The following is a 19,469-nucleotide window of genomic DNA, read 5'->3' as shown; positions in this document are numbered from 1 at the left end:
TTAAAACTCCAGCCAGTAGCGGTATTATCATGGAAAGGCATCGGCATCTTACGTTCGCGTGACACTGGCACATGCCAGTAACATCGGCACCTTACGTACGGGTGACAGTGGCATCTATTTTTTTTTTTTTGGTGACAGTGGCATGTGCCAATGGCATCTATTTTTTTTTTTGGGTGACAGTGGCATGTGCCAATGGCATCTATTTTTTTTTTGGTGACAGTGGCATGTGCCAATGGCATCTTTTTTTTTTTTTTTTTTGGTGACAGGGGCATGTGCCAATGGCATCTATTTTTTTTTTTGGTGACAGTGGCATGTGCCAATGGCATCTTTTTTTTTTTTTTTTTTTGGTGACAGGGGCATGTGCCAATGGCATCTATTTTTTTTTTTTGGTGACAGTGGCATGTGCCAATGGCATCGATTTTTTTTTTTTGGTGACAGTGGCATGTGTCAATGGCATCTATTTTTTTTTTTTTTGTGACAGTGGCATGTGCCAATGTGCCTCTGTTTTGCGCAAATGCCGATGACATTGACATCCGTTTTATGACACTGACATATACTCCACTTCATTGTTGAACATCTGCCAGTAGACTAAGTTTAGCTAGCATTTGGTTGTTTAAACTAGCTATATATTTAACTAGCGCACGTATGCTACTAGCATGTAAACGGACCAAACATGTGACATGCTACAAACATAGCATCCCTTATTCGCACACAGTCCACTGTCTCTGTGTTCATGGACAATTGAACTAAAAGTTCTTCACAGTTAGGGGTATACGACGCTCCTCAAAACCACCACTTTTAAGACGTCGACATACCACAATGCTGCCGTGCGATAACATGAGAGGCAGTAATATATAAATATATATAAATGTGTGTGTGTGTGTGTATGTATATGTATGTGTGTGTGTGTATATAGAGTGAAAATCTAATATGACAGTGTATTAAATGAAACATTACTTTTTAAAATTTTTGAATTTAAATTGAGGTAGCAACCCTGCTAGGCCTAATCAGAAAATTGAACACTGGCATCATCTAGGGGCCAAAGGTCTTTCTCAAGAAGAACGAGAAAACAATATGGGGACATTGCATGGTAGGTGTGTTGTACTATTACATATTAAATGAGTACAAATAGTGGTGTAGCTACCATTATTATTTATATTATTTTATACAGGTAATGTTAAATGCCGTATAGTATCATGTTCACTGGTTATCAGTAATATATGGGAAATACATTTTATACTGCTAATATACAATAGAATGCTGTATAGGAATGCTATTAAAAGTGGCAGAGGACTATACTATAAGGTTTAGTGTGCCTGCGTTCTGGTGCTGCAAGTCTCTGACATGTTAACATTGATACCTTAATTCTATCCTGTATTTATTTTGCTTTTTAGGACACACATTTAAAACACTTGATGGTCTGTTTCATGACATCCAGGCTCACAGTACTTGTCCATTCTGTAGAAAGTGTGATGAGTGCACCCAGGACCACATCTCTAAAAAACATCTCAAGTATTCTGTTTTTTTTAAAGATGCTAGCAATAGTAAGCAGTCTGTTTCTAATCTGAATTTCTATGTTAATAATGGTATATTTATTTTGATAAATGCTGAGGAAATACTAATGGCCAAAATGTTCCTTTGTGATCAGTATGTTTGTCTTATTATTGAGATTAAAAACTTAAAAAATGATGTGCTGTTTATGATCTGTTGTTTTTGTAGACTTTTGATGACTTGTACAGCTAAACTAAATGTTCAGTAGTAATTACATAATGTTGAATTCTTTTTTCTGTCAGATCTTTTCACAGTGCCATGTTTTTGTGGACAAGTTAAAAAGAAGTCATTAAATAAACACATGGGCTTTATTGTAAAGGAGAAATTTAGGGGAAATCTGGATTATATGTCAGTAGAATTGGATGTCAGCACATATTATGAGCCTTCATCAGAAAGTCATACATTGTCTTGGTTGAAACGTCAGCTTTCAAGAATCTGACATGCAGTGTTGTACAAGGCTATTAGAGCTTCACGTGCCATAAAGACATTTTAATTTATCTAGTAGTCCAGTAGTAATGTTGCTTGGCAGCATTGTGGTATGTGGACATCTTGAAAGTGGTGAGTTTGAGGAGTGTCGTATACCCCTAACTGGGAAGAACTTGTAGTTCACTTGTCCATGAACACAGTGACATGAGTATGTTTGTAGCATGTCACTTGTTTGGTCCGTTTACATGCTAGTAGCATACGTGTGCTACCCAGTAAACAATTAGCCGTTGATTCGACGTTGAAATAACGTAATGACTGCCATCAACGTTCTCTTAAGGTTGAAAGTGAACGTTGAAAAGACGACTATTAGACGTATTTTGGACGTCCGTTGACGTTATTAATTGGTCCCGAAATAAATTACTTGTATAAAACGCGTTTTGGACGTCCACTGACATTATCGATTGGTCACCACTTAACTAACTTATTAAGATGGATTTTGGTCGTCCATTGACGTTTAAAATATGTGTTTGACGGACAGACTACTTTTAAACCTATTTTGAACGTCCAGGGACGTTCCTTGTTTACTGAGTAGTTAAATATATAGCTAGTTTAAATATCCAAATGCTAGCTAAACTTACTGGCAGATGTTCAACAATGAAGTGGAGTATATGCCAGTGTCATAAAACGGATGTCAATGTCATCGGCATTTGCGCAAAACAGAGGCACATGCCACTGTCAAAAAAAAAAAAAAAAAAAATCGATGCCACTGTCACCCGTGCGTAAGGTGCCGATGGTTTTCCATGTTAATACTGCCTCTCACTCCAGCAGCACTGTTGTGTCTGATCCACTTGTATCAGTGTATTACACACTAACACACCACCACAACATAAGTGTTTCTGCAGTGCTTTATCCACCACCCAAGAAAACTAGTGGTCAGGTACTGATGTTAGGTGTACTTCTGGATCACAACAACAACTCAGGCTCTAGAACATCCACTGCTTCAAAGCCCAGTGTTGGGGGATGTATACAACCAAAGTGTGGCATTGAGTAAAGTGACATAATGAACTCCAGAGCGTCTCATATAATTTCATATGGTTCTGTGAATTTTACAGAAGCGGTGTGCGCAGTTGAATGTCTGTGCACTTGGAGGAAGTGAATAATGGTTTGTTTTTACTTGCTGTTGTAGAAGATGGCGCTGTGGTGCGGTTTGCTGCTGAGCTACCCGCCGAAAGAAGAAGCACTCAAAACAGAAGTAGAAAACGCTGGCTTCATGTTTTCACTTAAGGTGGATTTAAGGAGTTTTAAGTGAATAATTACCCTCTAATACACATGCGTGTCGCTAGAGAAGAGGACGACTTAGAGGTTAGTGTGAGTAAAATGTAGTTTTTAGTAAGAGCTTTTTAGAATAATGTTCAAAATGAGATTAGTGTTGTTAGCAGCTTAGATACAGAAGTCAAATACCACCAGCTTCACTCTGTGGAGAAATAACTAAATGTTCCAAAACACAGTCCTCCAACCACTAATCCCACCAGCTGTGTTGAGTCAGAAACTATAGGGTTTGGGTGTTGTTTTATAGTAGTTACATAAATGTAAGAATTGTGATATTGTGCATCACAAACACAATAAAAGTTTATCACCTCATTTATTTTATATGTTAAAGTCTTCAGATAATTCTGAGGGGGTTAACTTGATTAAAAAATATTATTCACTTGCATAATAAAAGGAATATTTAAAAAAAAATGGTGTTCAATGTGAGTAAAAAAGTGGGACTCCTAATTATTTATGCAAGGCATGGAGTATTCCACAAAGTAGTATTTCTTAGTTTAGCCTAATGACATAAGCCAGAAGTAAAGACTGTCCAGTAGGAAAAGAGCTGAAGAATATTTGTGCTGGATAATCTTCGTCTCTTGCCTTGTATAACCTACTTTGACCTAAAGTGTCCCCTTGCGTTATACCTGAGCAGGTCCACTGCTTGTCTGTGTTTTCACACCTGACCTGACACGAACGTGAGTCTAAAACAAGTGCCAGACATTAAGTAGTTACACAAAATACACATTGTTTAGAATTAAATGACACAAAATATTATGCTGTATTAAAACATCTGTTGTCTAAAAATTAAGTTCTGAATGTTCAGTCTTCATAAACTTGACAAATTTGGAGATGGTCTTTTGTCTGAACACTTTTTACACTATTTATTTTTTTAGCCAATTTATTTCATCTGCATACACTGTAAGCCACCTACGTGCCTCCAAAATGTACACAGTACAGTTTCAGCTGTGCTGAGCCTAGTGTACAAACGGCAGACACTCTATTTTCTTTATTACAGGTCAGTTAAGCATGACAATGATTTTGAAGTAGTAATTAGTACATAAGTTAAGTAGTTAAAAAGGGAAAATATGAGTCTGATTTGAGCCTGACTTGTATTTGAAAAAACAAAACAAAACATGTGAACCTGATGTATGCAGATGGATACCAGCAGGTTTGGATAAATGTGTCAGGCTTTGTCATATGTCCATATGTATATATTTATTTGTTGCCCATGCCATATCACGCATTTTTCTTTGTCGATTGTCTTTGTAGGGTTATCATGTTATTAGCACAGATAAATCAGAATGAGTTCCAGCATTCAGCAGTGGACACCCAAGAGCTCACTCTGTGCTTAACCGAAGCTGTTGGAATTCAAGGTTAGACTAATGGCCATGTATCTAAAATTAAATCATCAACTAAACACATTTTGTCCACTGATGCTATTCTGCTATGAGCCTGCATTGTTGCTGATTTTTCTGTCCTACAACAGATGGTGGTCAAAGCATTGATGTGGTCAGTTTGGAAGCTGTGACCCTTGCAGATGGTTCAACTGCATACATTCAGCACAATCCTCAAGGTATATTAACATTTAATGTATATATATACAGTACCAGTATCAAATGTTTGGACACACCAACTCTTCCTTGGTTTTGGGCTATTGTCCTCATATTGTGAATGTACAGTACCAGTCAAAAGTTTGGACACGATCTCATTCAATGGTTTTTGGAATTCAGGAATGTTTCTCTCTCTGATCACAGATGACAATGTTATGGAAGGACAGGTTATACAGCTGGAGGATGGCTCTACTGCTTACGTTCAACATATTGCTGTATCCAAAGGTCATATAACATCACTGTTATATCTCAGCTTTGAATTTCTAGAGAATTTTCAGACAAATATTGGGTGGCAAATAATTAACATCAATACCATAACATTCCCTAACTTGCTCTTGTTCCTGTGAATGCTCTTAGAAGAGCCAACGGGATGGTCAGGGTCAGTTATATCTGATGATGTTGGAGGTGAAAGCTTGAGTCTGGAGGATGGTCAAGCAGTGCAGTTGGAAGATGGGACCATGGCTTACATCCAGCATACTCCCAAAGGTATTAAACTTTCAGCTATATTCTGGTCATTGATTACAAGGCTTTTGCTATATTACCACATAGCACATATATTACATTATTTAGAGTCGTGGAGCAAGACTCCTGACCTTACAGCAGGGACATCAATAGACCCAATTGACTGGGGGATGTGCCCCAGAACTACAGAACACACCATGCAGATCCATTACAGGCTCTACATTTCCCATAATGCCTGTGCCCATTTCCAAACACCTGAGCAGCTAACACTTAGTCAGTGCAAGTTTATTGCTCACAGCAATATATTTTGGTTATAGACACGAATAACCATATAAACTTCATAAAAATGCATAATACCTGTTTAAAGTAAACAATCAGGCTTTCCCTGCCCACAGAAAATAATGTAAGCACATGTAACACCACCCAGCATAACTATTTATGAGCATGTTTATTTTAAAAACATTAAGTTATGAGTAGTTTATGAAATGCCTTTGCTTTACAGTAATCTACCTTTTTGCAAAAATGAAAGTGTATGTTGCTCCTGGTAAAAACAGCTGCTAAAAGCCATAAATGATATTGTGAATGTAAAATGTGCCGCAATATTTTCCTTGCCCAAAATATTTCCACAAGTACTTTTGTCAGCTTTATACAAAATTAAATGCAAGTGTGTGTTCTTAAACCCAAATTAATCTCTGCCAGTTTAGCTCCTCCTCTAAAATGTTACAATCCTACCAAGCTGGGAGGACAAGGTCAGGTGAAGCAAAACACTGTAAATGTCTGAACTGCTGCTAACAAAAATGCTCCACACATTTGGAGAATAATACTAACCACCCAGTTCTGCTGTCTCAGATAACGGATACCTGCATTTTGGGCACCAGAGGAGCATGCTACCCACCAGAGAGAGTGCTTTTGGCCATGTATAGCTGAGGTTTCACCTTGATTAAACTAGAGCCAGTCTTCCGACTAAGTTCTAAAAATATATAAATATTGTTAATAATTGCAGTTTTCGCCCACTACGTTATCAGACAACTCTTCATGTGATAACCCTGTTCTGTGCCTTGTTTTTCAGAGACCTATGATTCCAGTGCCCTGCAGGCAGTGCAACTGGAGGATGGTTCCACTGCCTATATTCAGCACGCACTTCAGATGCCACAGGCCAACACTGTCTTAGCCATCCAGGAGAGCAGTAGTCTGTCTGATCTGCAAATGGATGGAACCACTGACCCTGAAACTATTAGCGTGCTGGAGCAGTTCACTGCAAAGGTAATCTGAAAATGTGCGCAGTCGCGAGTGGTGGGGCATTTTTCTGCTCAGTATAGTGCACAATTGTTATATATTAGAGCCTCTTTTCTCTCTCCTTGGGTGGGTGTGATTGCCCCCCGTTTTATCTAAGCATAGTGTGAGCCAACATGGGCATCTGTCAGCTGATGTGACAGACCTGGGCCTTCGGCACTGTCCTGTGGTGCATGGTGCAGTCTGGTGATTTACTAAATGTAATATATTTAGAAAACAAAACGTTCAGTTCTCTTTAGAGGATGTGTTATCTTATAATCAGCTCTTCAGTGTCTTCAGATTTTGTTGTTCAGAAATAACAGAAATAACACTCTTCATGCTTTTTCAGGTAGAAGAAATGGAGCATTACACAAATTCTGAGCATGTTACACATGGGCATGAAGGTGTAGTACAAATGCAGGTACCTGCAGAAATAAATCACAACACCCTCCAAAAATGTTTTTAATTGTATAAATATTAGCTTACTTCCAAATTCTGGTTTTAGCTTGTCCTCCCAGGTCACGTGTCTCGTCGTACTACACAGCAGCCTGGAGAGAAATCTTTTCAGTGCAACTACGAAGGATGTGGAAAACTTTACACCACAGCACATCATCTCAAGGTATATGTGGGTTATATGAGTGAAAGATTATTTTCAGCGTAATAATTTCTTTATTCACTGTAGCCATCCATGTTGATGACTGACCAAAACCCCTGCTTTGCCAGTGCCATCAGGATGGGGAGGGTGAAGGCAGCACAGTCTGCCACCTCGTTTATAAATACGCTGCTGAACACACCTTGAGGCGAATATCAAATGGCCATTTCTGTTGAATTAAACAGATATTGAAAAATAATTATGATTAAATAAATGTTAAACATGCTAAAGTCCCTTATCCCAAATTAGGTTCTTTAATTTCTGTGTTTTCTCAGGTTCATGAACGAATACACACAGGTGACAAGCCTTACTGTTGTGATAAACCTGGCTGTGGAAAGAAATTTGCTACAGGTAACAACACACAATCTTATTTCTTTCATGTTTAGAATGAAAGGTGTTTGTTTTCACTTTACATGTAGGGCAATAAGTGTTTGGGATATTTCTTTACCAGTACATGTTAGTACATGTGTTATTACTAAATAGACAGGTTTTGAATGGAATCCTTGCTGTTTTTAAGAGCTGCAATGTAATTGTTTTGTAGGGTATGGCTTGAAAAGCCACATCAGAACACATACTGGTGAAAAACCTTACTGCTGCCAAGCTGTCAACTGTAAAAAATCTTTCAAAACCTCAGGGGACCTCCAGAAGCACACCAGAATCCACACTGGTGAAATATAGTTCCTGATTTATAGTGTATCTGGTGTTTTTGCACAGTAACCACTGCATTGACTAACTTCTGTTTCCAGGAGAGAAACCATTCATGTGTCCTTATCAAGGCTGCGGGAGATCCTTCACTACATCCAACATTTGTAAGGTGCATGTCCGCACACACACAGGGGAACGACCCTATCAGTGCCCAGAACCTGGCTGCCAGCGGGCTTTTGCTAGTGCAACCAACTACAAGAACCACATAAGGATTCACACAGGTATTCCGGCTTCAGTACCAGGTCTACCAACCTAATAGGAATTTGTTTTTCATAATATTTCTTTTGATATAGTAGTAGTAGTATTTTTATTGTCAATTCTGCATATGTACAGGACATAGAGGATTTAAATAATGTTACTCTCCACCCCCAGTTGCAGCTAACATTAACGAAAATAGACCATAACGAAACTAGACCATTAACGAAATCCAACATAACGAAGTATATAAATATATGAAAGTGAACAAACAGAAGACAAAAGCAGGACATACGATACAAACAAGCTCACTGATAGACATACACGAGACAATGGGACGCTGACTGAAGACAATAACCTGATTGGGAGGTAGGATAGTGGATGTACAGGGCAATGTCAACAATAGTGCAATATAATGGTATAACAACTGAATAAAGTGAACAAATGCACTCCGGTTCTATTAAAGAGTGACAGTTAGGTACTGATGAGTGGATTTAGTGGAAGTGGCAGTACCAAAATAAACAGGACCAGTGTAAACAGTAGTGCAAATAAAGAGGTATGAAGCCTGGAGGCTGGTTCAAATGATTGAGTTCCTGCCTGTGGGGTATTGATGGTAATTGATGATGGAGTTATCAGGATATGACACTGCCATTTTAACAGTAGTGCAAGTATTTGGGTGTAAAAGCTAGGAGTGTATTGAGTTGTATATGGATATGCAAAGATATGTATATCTTTAGGGGTTAATAATTCCTTGTATTTGTTATCCTTGGTGATTAACAAAAAAACAAAACATGAACTTTTGACTGAAGTTAATGAACTGGACAGTAAAGTACTTGAGGACCTATGCACAGCTTTACAATCTTTCCCCAGTGGCTTGTTATACTACAGTATCCCCAAGGCATACAACATTGCTTCTTTTTGTTTTTAGGGGAGAGGCCTTATGTATGCACTGTTCCTGGCTGTGAAAAGCGATTTACAGAGTACTCAAGTCTGTACAAGCATCATGTGGTTCACACACCCTGTAAACCTTATCAGTGCAATCAATGTGGAAAGACCTACAAGCAGATTTCGACTCTAGCCATGCATAAGCGCACAACACATAATGACACGGACATCATTGAGGAAGAGCAGGAGGGCCACTATGAACATCTAGCAGGTCAGTGTGAGAGCACTCTTCTCAGGCCCAACCATCATGAGTATGCCTGTGTGGCCAAGACTCTGGCATGTGGAGAGGTTGCATTGTGTAGACAGTATTCCATATTGCGATTTCATGACAAAAGTGATTACATGAAAAAACACAGAACTACAAGGTTTTAAAGGCGGGTTTTACAGTTGTTCCACAGCCCTGAGAGTGTTTAGCTAAGTGCCTGGGAAACCACACTGAGCACAGATCTAAGCAAAATCATATCCAGGTGGAAAATACCATTGTAATGGTTGCTCTCAGAGATATAGCTACCTCTCCACTGAAGAAAAAAGCCCCTTGATGTGAAGTGGTTAAAGCAGTCTGCAATATCTTTTTTGTTTTAGTTATTTCAACAAATAGATAAGTTTAAATTTTTTTAAACATAAAAATGGCCTAACTTGTCCAAACTCTCACAGAAGCTCATCTGGAGTTTGGACAGGGAATACTTAGAAGGCTTGTGCATATGCAGCTATACCATAATCAGTATATATATAAACCCAATCTAATGATAAGTAAATAATAATATATTGTACAACTGTAGGATATGACAGTGTATTGTAAAAGGCTTTTCCAATGATGCTGTTTTGACCTTTGTCCTCAGAAGCCATTGATGACATCCCTATAAACCTTAACACAGCAATGACTGTTGCAGCCTGCTCTGAGATGACCTCTTTGAGTTCTGATCTCACCGGGCAAGAGCAGGTCACACTCATCACACAAGCTGGAACACAGGTTTACATTAACACTTTTTCCTACAGGAAAGAACATGATTCAAATACTTAACTGAAGTTTTTGTTTACTGTAGAAAGTAACAGTCATATTACTGCTGTCAAAAAAACAACAACATATCCCCAGTTCTAGAAGAAACCGCCAACAAATTTAAAATATGGAAATTGTTTTTATGTGCTTCAGTTTAACATATTGGATGGGAAAAGGAATTTTGCACAGGACTTTATTTTTCTACAATATTTTAAAGCAAGCAAATACGTAATTGTCTATTAAATAACAGTAATTGTGCAGAAATGTGCTTCTTTTAATTTTTTTTTCCTGACCATTGTATGTTGCAGACAATCGGGAACACCATCACTGTGTTAAAACAAGATGGAAATATGATCACTATTCCATCAAGTGAGTCAATGATCTCATCTGGGGAGGTCACTATGGTGCATGCTGATGGCATGCAAGGACAGGTTAGTGCTTTTGTGGCCATTTATTGCCTTTGAATGTTAAGATGGAGCTTTGGAATATATCCATAATGTCTAAACTATTTTTAATTTTACATTCTAAATGTATGTGAATGTAACTGGCCTGTGGACTCTAGTAACATGTTGAATACTCTGTTGATTTTATACAGATGACTATTATGTCACCAAATCTAGCTTCTCTACAGAGCAAAGAGGAAGAGCTGGTTCCACACCCAGTTACTCTTTTAGCCACTTCAAATGGTACACAGATTGCTGTTGAGGTAAAATTACTGTTTGCAGAAACAACACATTAGTGATTGTCACACAATAAGGAGCGCTTGCATTTTCGGGTTATCATGGCTGATGGATTAAAACACTTTGTAAAACAGCATTATCTGAGACATCCATTAAATGCCATTTTATTTGTTTGCCCATGTCATTAGAACAGATTAATCATCATACGTGAATGGAATGTATTGATGCTGATAGATTAAAGATAATCACAAACTGAATGTAATTCATAGATGTTTTCATTTGTCATTTAAATTAGCACCTACTTGAAGTTTCACATTCCTTTAAAGATTAGAAGTAATATCCATTAAAGTAATCCTTTTAACTCGCACCTAATCAATACCTGAAATCCCTGAACGTCACCAAGCATCAAGTGCATCATTCCCTTTTTATTTTTCTTTGTTGATTTGTTCAATTTCTTTCCTGCAGCTTAATGATCATACCTCACTGGAGGAGGCTCTGCGGATAGCATCAAGTTTACAGCAAGGAGACCCAATGTGACTGGAATGTTAAATCTGAAAAGGCTTTGGAACTGCTGAGTATTGGATAAATGAGAAAGAGACAAAACCATATTGATGTTTAAAAAAAAAAGAGGGAGAAAAATCATGTGAATGTAAAACACTGTTTTGTATTTTTCAGTAGAGGATCTGACTGAGATATTACCTAGATCTTGTCTACATTCATATTTTTTATAATGTATAATGTTATAAATGTATAAAGCCAGAGCACAGACCTTTAGGCATTTTCAATAAAAAAGGTGTATGAAATGAATGTTGTCTTTATTTTTGATATATTCCAATTACTTTTAAAAATGTTATTACACTATTTCCAGAATTTGTCTTGTGCACAGATTAAATGAGATAAATATTATAAATTAAATTCAAAAAGAAAGAAGGATATTCTGTGGCTCTGAAATTTCAATACGAACCTCAAAATCTTTTATATACCCACTATATATAAAGGTGATGTTTCTGAAATGCTGTTCTTTCTTGAAATAATCCAATGAAGACTTTGAAGACTTGTCCACACACACTAAAGCTTAAAAGGCCCCTGGTCTACACAGAACTGGAAGTTGTAATTTAATAATAGGGAGTAAATGTGTTTACACAGAACTGGAAGTTGTAATTTAATAATAGGGAGTAAATGTGTTTACACAGAAATGGAAGTTGTAATTTAATAATATTGATAATAAACATTTTATTTAACGTCAGATCTTGTCAGAGCTGCACAATCGATTTTTTACTTCATACATTTACTGAAGTTGCTGGTCAAAGCAATTGATCTAAATCCAAAGAGATTTACATTGACTGTCCGTGGCATGTCCAGGCATGCTTCTAAATAAAATACAGATAAAACAGTAATTTAGATTTTTAAATACATTTGTACTACAGAGAACATTCATTTCAACAAATTTGATGTCACTTTCTGAATAACGAAATAAACCCGATGTTAGTCATTGTCTGTCTGTCATAGTTTAACATGTAAGTGTATAATGTAGTAATAATATAATACACATAATTATTATACACTAGCATTTGATTTAGAATAAAAATGTATGTAAAAAGTGTAAATTTTTTCTTCTTCTTTATATACCGCTAAATAATTAGTGATGTATAAAAACTATTTGACATGCAGTGTAAAGATCTCGTCTCAGGGGTGTAAAAGACAGTATAACAGGCACTAGCATACACTCAGCTTGGATGTAAATGGAAACTAATATGATGTTGTAAATGTATTATACATAATGTAATACGATGTGTAAAATGTATTAACTCTAATAATGATAATATTAATAATTAGAATTTATGCATATAGCTGTAGGAAGAGCCTAAATCCATACATATATAGTATTGTTGATAAGGTAAAAACTGCAGTAGAACTGCCTTCTGAAAATACTACATGAGTACTGAGTAACTAAAAGGACTTTAGTGGATCCTTTTTGACTGTCCAGAAACTATCAGCAGAGGAACTGAAATGAATGTGTGGTTCTTCTTTTTTAAATCATTGTTGGTTTAAAATCAAATTATAAACCTCAAAAGTCAGAGGTTGAAGAAATCCCAAAGCAGTGAAGGTCAAATAGTGAAATTGAAACACTAAAAAATGAGCCATTCACTAAATAAAAATACTGAGAATAGACTTTAAATATTAGATGTCTTTAACTTTAATATACTTGAGAAAATATTTAAACCACATAACTGTATTATAATTATAAAATACACAATAAGGTACAGATATATCAGAATTAAGTGTGAGTTCATTTATTTCCATATTTCCAAAATTGGCCCACATTTGGCCCAAATTCTCCCCTTAGGAGTGTGTGATGCCTTGTTATGAAAGAAAATTGTAGCATAGTGCCATCAGTGCTGAGCTCAAATTAGCAAAGACAAAGGCTCTGTTGTTCCTATTACAGGACAGTGAAATATCACAATGATTACTTTAAAGGTAAAATACGCCCTAGTGTTGCTTTAAATACATATCATTCAGTAGATGTGATTAAATCAAAAGTTTATTGGCGCGGTAATGACGTGTACAGGCCTCGCCCTCTGGTGAGGCTTATTAAGGTTGGGCGCGGGATTCAATCTCAGAGCACGCGCTGATCGACTCGAGAAGTACCCGCGAGTACAAATAGCGGATTCTGGAAGAGTGCGGAGAATTGTGAACGCTCAGCAGTGTAGAGAACATCTCTGGTTCTATATATCGTTTCACGACAGAATAACTTTACATTGGGAGGATATTTTATTTTTCTGAGTAGAGAAGACTCCCGAGGATGAGAGAGATTCGCCAGAGGTTGGATATGGATAGTGATGGAGAGAGTGGAACATACATCTGTGATGGTGAATATGAGTTGGGCTGTTTTCAGTCTCCACCAACGGACACGACTAAAGACCGTCGACATTATAAAAGCTACAGAGCCTTAAATGAAGCGTTTCCCTCCCAAAAAAGGCCGTGTGTAAAAGAGCGTACACCGACTAAACTCTGCGAAGGTCCCTGCCGAAGATTAACAGGCTCTCCGAAACATTTCTCTACCAACTCCGTTAAAAATGTAAGAAAAATTAGACCGCCAAGAAAAACCGGGTCGTCGTCTTGCAGGGTAATTCACTTCATATCGCCCTTTCTCCTCAAACTGTGTAGCAATAGCTAACTGTTGAATTTTCCGTTACTCCTTAATTTGAGCAACGGTTTTTTTTTTACCCAATTTAAATGCATAATTTAATGTGGAACGGGTTATTCAAATTGGTCTACATACAAACTGGTGAATAAGAAACCAACTTTTATCTCTTATTTGTCCATACTTGTTCTGTTGTTGTGCTGTGTGGTTTTATATATTATAAATCATAAAATCTCTTTCCTTAGCGCCTTGTGTTCCAGTCCGAGAAAGAAGGCCCTCAGCTCTCCGACACCTTAGCGACCACTCCGTCAAGACCAGAGCTAGAGAGAGGAGCTCCTCTTATCAATGTAAACCCATTCAGTCCGGAACCTTTGCTCATCCTGAGAGAGACCTGCCAGAGTAACAACCGGAAAAGAAGCCACAGAAAAGAGTAAATTTTCATCCAAACGCACTAAATAATGTGTCAAAATAGTACACCCCTTTTTGAAGTGCACTTACTGGTATCGTGTAGTAGTTTTGGTACCTAAGACGGTTATCTACACTTAACGGAGGCGGACTTAATTAGAATGAATTATTGAAACTGATTTGATGGCAGATATACACCAGTCAGCCATAATACTTGCACCTCCTTGTTTCTGCATACACAGCAAATTCACCAGTGTTAAATCAAAACTATTAGTGTTAAAAGTAGTGGAACTGAAGACTGGAGCACCACCTTTCAAGAAATATTCTAGTGTATAGCATTCCCAGAAGCATATAAGCTACTTTACAATACACTTTAATTTCAGAGAAATATCTTTAAAACACTGAGTTTTACATTGGTTTTTATACCAAATCTGAGTCAATTTTGGGTATTTTTCTTTACAGTTTGTGTGAGGACTCAAATGATGGTGAATTTAAAGAGGAATTCATCCCTCCATCAAAGGTAAATGATTTAAACCAATATTACACTGACTCTTGGGTCTTCTACTATAATGTAGATGGCAAATAAGTGCTAAATATGAAAGAAAAAATGACTTATTTCACATTTTCACTTAAAGCACCAAAGGTCCAATTCCATGTATTTAATTCTTAGCTCTAATTACAAAACAAGTAGGGATTAATTTTTGGTTACATTTAATGCAAGTGAGCAAAGCTGCACTGAGCATTATGCCAAATGTGTTAGCTGGATTTCTGTTAATAAATGAGAACCTCTCTCATTGCAATTGGTTTTACAGTACACTTTTTATCAATTGTCCTAATTTACTAACCCATTTTCAAAACTTTCTCAAGCCTTTTCCAATTAAAAAGTTTATTTCATATTTTTAAGAAGTTTAACACCAAAGGGCTCTGAATTATGAGGTTTGAATGTTAATGCTCTATTTAGGCAGAAATTTTATACAGCCAGGTATTTGGTATTTACCATTACATTTTTTATAAATGCCACTATTTTACCAACACTTTCTGTACTGTTTGCAGAGAAAGACTTGTGTTGGGGGATCCATGTGTCGCTATGCATCTGAATTCCATGAACTGGAAGAAATTGGCTCTGGAGAGTTTGGTGCTGTTTTCAAGTGTGTGAAAAGACTGGATGGCTGTATCTATGCCATAAAGCGCTCAAAACAACCTTTGGCATGTTCTTTGGATATGTAAGTAAAATTTACATGATTGTCAGTTCGTTTCATTTGAAATTTATATTGCTGGCTTACAAGGATACTAATTTAGGACAATGTGATTTCTTAGTTGTCAGAACTTTTTAATTTAATTCTACACTCTTCACGTTATTTGAAAATTTTGTGATGAATGGACCAATATAAATGGCTCATAAATATTTTTCCATTAGTGTCTATTTAAAATTAATAATGTGTTTGTCTTCTAAAAAGTTACAATTACATGCTTTTTTTTTATCCTGGCATTGATGATATTTTAAGTTTACTGAATCATATTGGACTGAACTATATATTACAAATAGATGAACAGAATCTTGACAGGTTGAAATGTGTCTCTTCAAACAGACAGGCTGCCCTGAGGGAGGTTTATGCTCATGCTGTGTTGGGACAGCACCCTCATGTGGTGCGCTATTATTCTGCATGGTCCGAAGATGAGTACCTGTTCATACAGAATGAGTTTTGTAATGGAGGTACTCTCTCAGACCTTATTGCTGAGAACCAGAGAAGCCTAAAACTCCTCTCTGAAGTTAAGCTAAAAGATCTGCTTCTGCAAGTCTCCCGGGGTCTGAAGTACATCCATTCTGCTTTGCTTGTTCATATGGATATTAAGCCAAGTAAGTTCTAAAGATTTGCTTTACATCACTTTTTTTCCAAGGACACAACTCTTTGAGAACATGTTTATTAATAATGTTATTGTAAAGTATAATTTTTCTATTTGCAGGTAATATATTTATTTCAAGACAAGCAGTGGCCCATGTGGACAGCGATGGACCAGATGCAAACACTTTGTACAAAATAGGTGTGTAGTGCAGTACTAATGAATTCAGGTCTTGATTTTAGCTGACATATATAAACAAATTAATCCTTTAAAATGTAGGTTTGTATTAATTTGATGTCTACTTTAGTTGGTTTCATTCTTGTAAGATTTATGACAACTGAAGCCTGTTACAATCAGATTTTGTAGATGCATAAGCAAGTTTGTGTCAGTTGTTATGTACTTGTCATGTAATTACATTTTTTACTTCCTCAGGGGATCTTGGTCATGTGACTCATGCGAGCAGTCAAAAAGTGGAAGAAGGTGACAGCAGATTTTTAGCCGGTGAGATCCTGCAGGAGGTAAATGCTTAAACATTAATTTCTCGTTGATCATTATCATTTCCATGAAGCCTGTTTGTATGTTTCTGAAACTGATCATACTGGTTATTCAGGACTTTAGGAACCTCCCAAAGGCAGATGTTTTTGCCCTGGCACTCACTGTGATCAGCGCCTCAGGGACCAATGAGTTACCAAAGAATGGGGAAAAGTGGCACAGCATACGCCGAGGCCAACTCCCACACATACCTCAAGTGCTCTCACCAGAATTTCAGCTTTTGCTGAAGGTTTGTTATGGTATTTTTTTTAGACAGCTATTATACAAGTTTATGTTCATGTGTTTAACAAGTGATTAACTTTGTTTATTGTAGGTGATGATTGATCCTAACCCTGACTGCAGACCATCAGCCTCAGTGCTGACCAAACACCCTGTGCTCCTGTCCACCTTCCAGATGCAAACGGACTCATTGCAAGAGCAGTTGCATGCTGAGAAATTAAAAAATGCACAGTTGCTACAGTAAGTTCTGAAAGATTAAGGAGTTATAGTTGCACTATAATGAAGAAATATGTGCACATGATATAATAGATGTCACAAAATTGTTTTTCTGAGATTTCATGTGTTAATGTAAGTCCTGGAGATTAAATGGAGTGTATGAAAAATTATTACAGTTATAATAGAGTAAGGTACAATTATGTTCCCTAAATAAAAGGTGTAATAAGTAACCTTAAGTGTACCACTACAGTGACAAATATTCTGACAGTGTATAAAGAGTGTTTCAGTTTAAAGTGCTTGTATAAAGAAAATTGCATGGCCACAATGCTGAGCAGAGCTCATTTACATATTCATCTTAAAACCAAATTTCATTATTGTATTCTATTGATTATTTTTATTTTGATTTTTGGTTTGCCATTGGATTTTATGCTCACTTTGGTTCTGTGTCCATTCAGGGAGCTGAGAAACATCAGAGTGGCCACATCAGCTGCCCAGAACACCATTTCCTACAATGCTGCTTCTTCCCACACTGGGCACAGCTACAGAAGGAGTTTTCGGAAGGGACTGACTCGCTCTCTTAGCTTAACAATGTTCTGATACTCATTTTACTGGATTATCTTTGCTGTTAAATTTCAAGTGAAATTTGAAAGACAAATTCATGTGATTACTTCAGGATCAACTGCACAAAAATATTATAGGTGTACAAAAATATAGGATAATGGGCCTTTACGAAATAATGACTAAAGCTTTGTGAAAACCTACTCGTCCAAGTTTGACTACTTTTGTTGCAGTGACAGGTCCAACTCGTCTGAATCACAAACAACACTCATCCGATTTTGGACGGAGCTCCATCACTTCAGAGAACTCTGTCCCACTGCTCCATAGCCCAAGTACAGGGAGCCATCATGTCCCTCTATTGCACACTAAGCTATACTATTGTAACTATTGGCTCATCTGCTGCTGCCCTAGAGCATCTCTTTTTACTTCATTTGATACATCTGACACATCCATGCAAAAAAAAATTCATGTCTGTTACCTCAGTGGATGTACAGAAGTGTCTGAATTCATTCATTTTAAGGGATGTATAAATGTATATAATGTATTATTATTTGTGTGCTAAAATGCAGACAGTTATGCAGAATACAGTCACAAGCCCCTTAAAAAACTTTTTTGTTGCTTATGTTCTGGACATTGCTTTATGTAATAGTTTCAAATACCGACTAGTATGTATTTGATTTTATTTAAATGGAAGATTGGGAAGTTATTTACACCTCATTATTTTACTGTAAAGTATCTGCATGGTAGGTGTGGAATATAAATAACAATATTATTTGCTTGTATTATTATTTTTTTAAAAATATTTTTTAAGTATATTTACAATGTAAAATATGCAAGGTTATAGCACTTTGAAAGAAATAATACAATCATTGTACAGTTTATTAATTTTTTTATTATATATTTTTTCAGCCTTCTGATGTCAGAATGCTCGTTTTGTATCAGTTACGTGATAATTTGGTTTTCTGTTATGCTAGTTCTGAGATATGGCCAAAAATAAAATTCATGTAAATATTTCTAGTCAAAACAAATGTTAATTGTTCAGTCAATGTATATAATGGATAAATGTGTATCAATACAAACCCTATTTCAAGAAAATGCAATAAACACAAAAATCTGATTTGTTAAACCCCTTGATGCTTTATTTAACTGACAAAATATGCACAAAAACCTGTTTGAATTTTGTAAATATCAACATTAAGAAATAGATGTTTGTCCATAAAATTTGAAACAAGTTCATGTTTCACCACTGTGACATAAATTTGCTTTCTAATGAAACTATTAATTTGGGAATTGATACTAAATGTTAAAGGCCCTGTAAAGTTTTTGCAAGAGTGACATTTGCCCACACTGATATGATACAATACTTCAGCTGCTTAAGAGTGCTTTATTTCCCAATTCTCTTCATGATTTGCCTTAGGAGACAGACTTGAACTGCAGTTGGACCAGTCAAACACTCAATTTCTGCCTATGAATCCTTGTTGTATTATGTACATAATGAAGCCTGACATTTTGCTGAAATAACCATGGACTTCCCAGGATATGTCTTTTTCTTGATGGTAGATATGTCTCTTTAAAAACCCAATGTTTGACTCCACATCAATGGAAACATCTCACGTAATGGTCACTAATACACCCCAAGCCATAAGTGATGTTGGTTTTGCACTTATTACTAATAAAACCTCAGAAAAGCTCTTTTGATTGATGAAAAAAAACTCGCAGACAGGCT

General features: G+C 36.6%; 2 protein-coding genes across 5 annotated transcripts; both read left to right on the top strand.

Annotated features, from left to right (window-relative positions):
• The first annotated feature begins 3,189 nt into the window (after window positions 1-3,189).
• Window positions 3,190-11,593, top strand: znf143a (zinc finger protein 143a). Of its 3 annotated transcripts, none has more exons than XM_066647384.1 (16): window positions 3,190-3,262; window positions 4,558-4,661; window positions 4,775-4,861; window positions 5,043-5,123; window positions 5,256-5,384; window positions 6,430-6,623; window positions 6,982-7,053; window positions 7,138-7,251; window positions 7,560-7,635; window positions 7,826-7,951; window positions 8,031-8,210; window positions 9,113-9,340; window positions 9,969-10,099; window positions 10,435-10,557; window positions 10,722-10,832; window positions 11,272-11,593. In XM_066647384.1, the coding sequence occupies exons 2-16, from the start codon at window positions 4,565-4,567 to the stop codon at window positions 11,341-11,343; spliced, it is 1,821 nt and encodes a 606-aa protein (XP_066503481.1). In that variant the 5' UTR covers window positions 3,190-3,262; window positions 4,558-4,564; the 3' UTR covers window positions 11,344-11,593. The 3 variants fall into 3 exon arrangements, with proteins under 3 accessions (XP_066503481.1, XP_066503479.1, XP_066503480.1); XM_066647382.1 differs by having other exon boundaries at window positions 3,195-3,339; XM_066647383.1 differs by having other exon boundaries at window positions 3,196-3,345.
• Window positions 11,594-13,449: 1,856 nt separating this feature from the next.
• LOC136672164 (wee1-like protein kinase 1-A) lies at window positions 13,450-18,839 on the top strand. 2 transcript variants are annotated; one of them, XM_066648124.1, is made up of 10 exons: window positions 13,450-13,676; window positions 14,197-14,381; window positions 14,819-14,876; window positions 15,410-15,579; window positions 15,946-16,214; window positions 16,322-16,399; window positions 16,631-16,716; window positions 16,809-16,979; window positions 17,064-17,209; window positions 17,641-18,839. In XM_066648124.1, exons 1-10 carry the CDS (start codon window positions 13,647-13,649, stop codon window positions 17,780-17,782), a joined length of 1,335 nt encoding a protein of 444 aa, XP_066504221.1. In that variant the 5' UTR covers window positions 13,450-13,646; the 3' UTR covers window positions 17,783-18,839. The 2 variants fall into 2 exon arrangements, with proteins under 2 accessions (XP_066504221.1, XP_066504220.1); XM_066648123.1 differs by having other exon boundaries at window positions 13,450-13,933.
• The last annotated feature ends 630 nt before the right edge of the window (window positions 18,840-19,469 follow it).

Source organism: Hoplias malabaricus, chromosome 16 (genome assembly GCF_029633855.1).
Source record: "Hoplias malabaricus isolate fHopMal1 chromosome 16, fHopMal1.hap1, whole genome shotgun sequence".
NCBI lineage: Eukaryota > Metazoa > Chordata > Actinopteri > Characiformes > Erythrinidae > Hoplias > Hoplias malabaricus.
The sequence above is the reverse complement of the archived record's forward strand: the minus strand, read 5'-3'. Positions and strand labels throughout refer to the sequence as shown.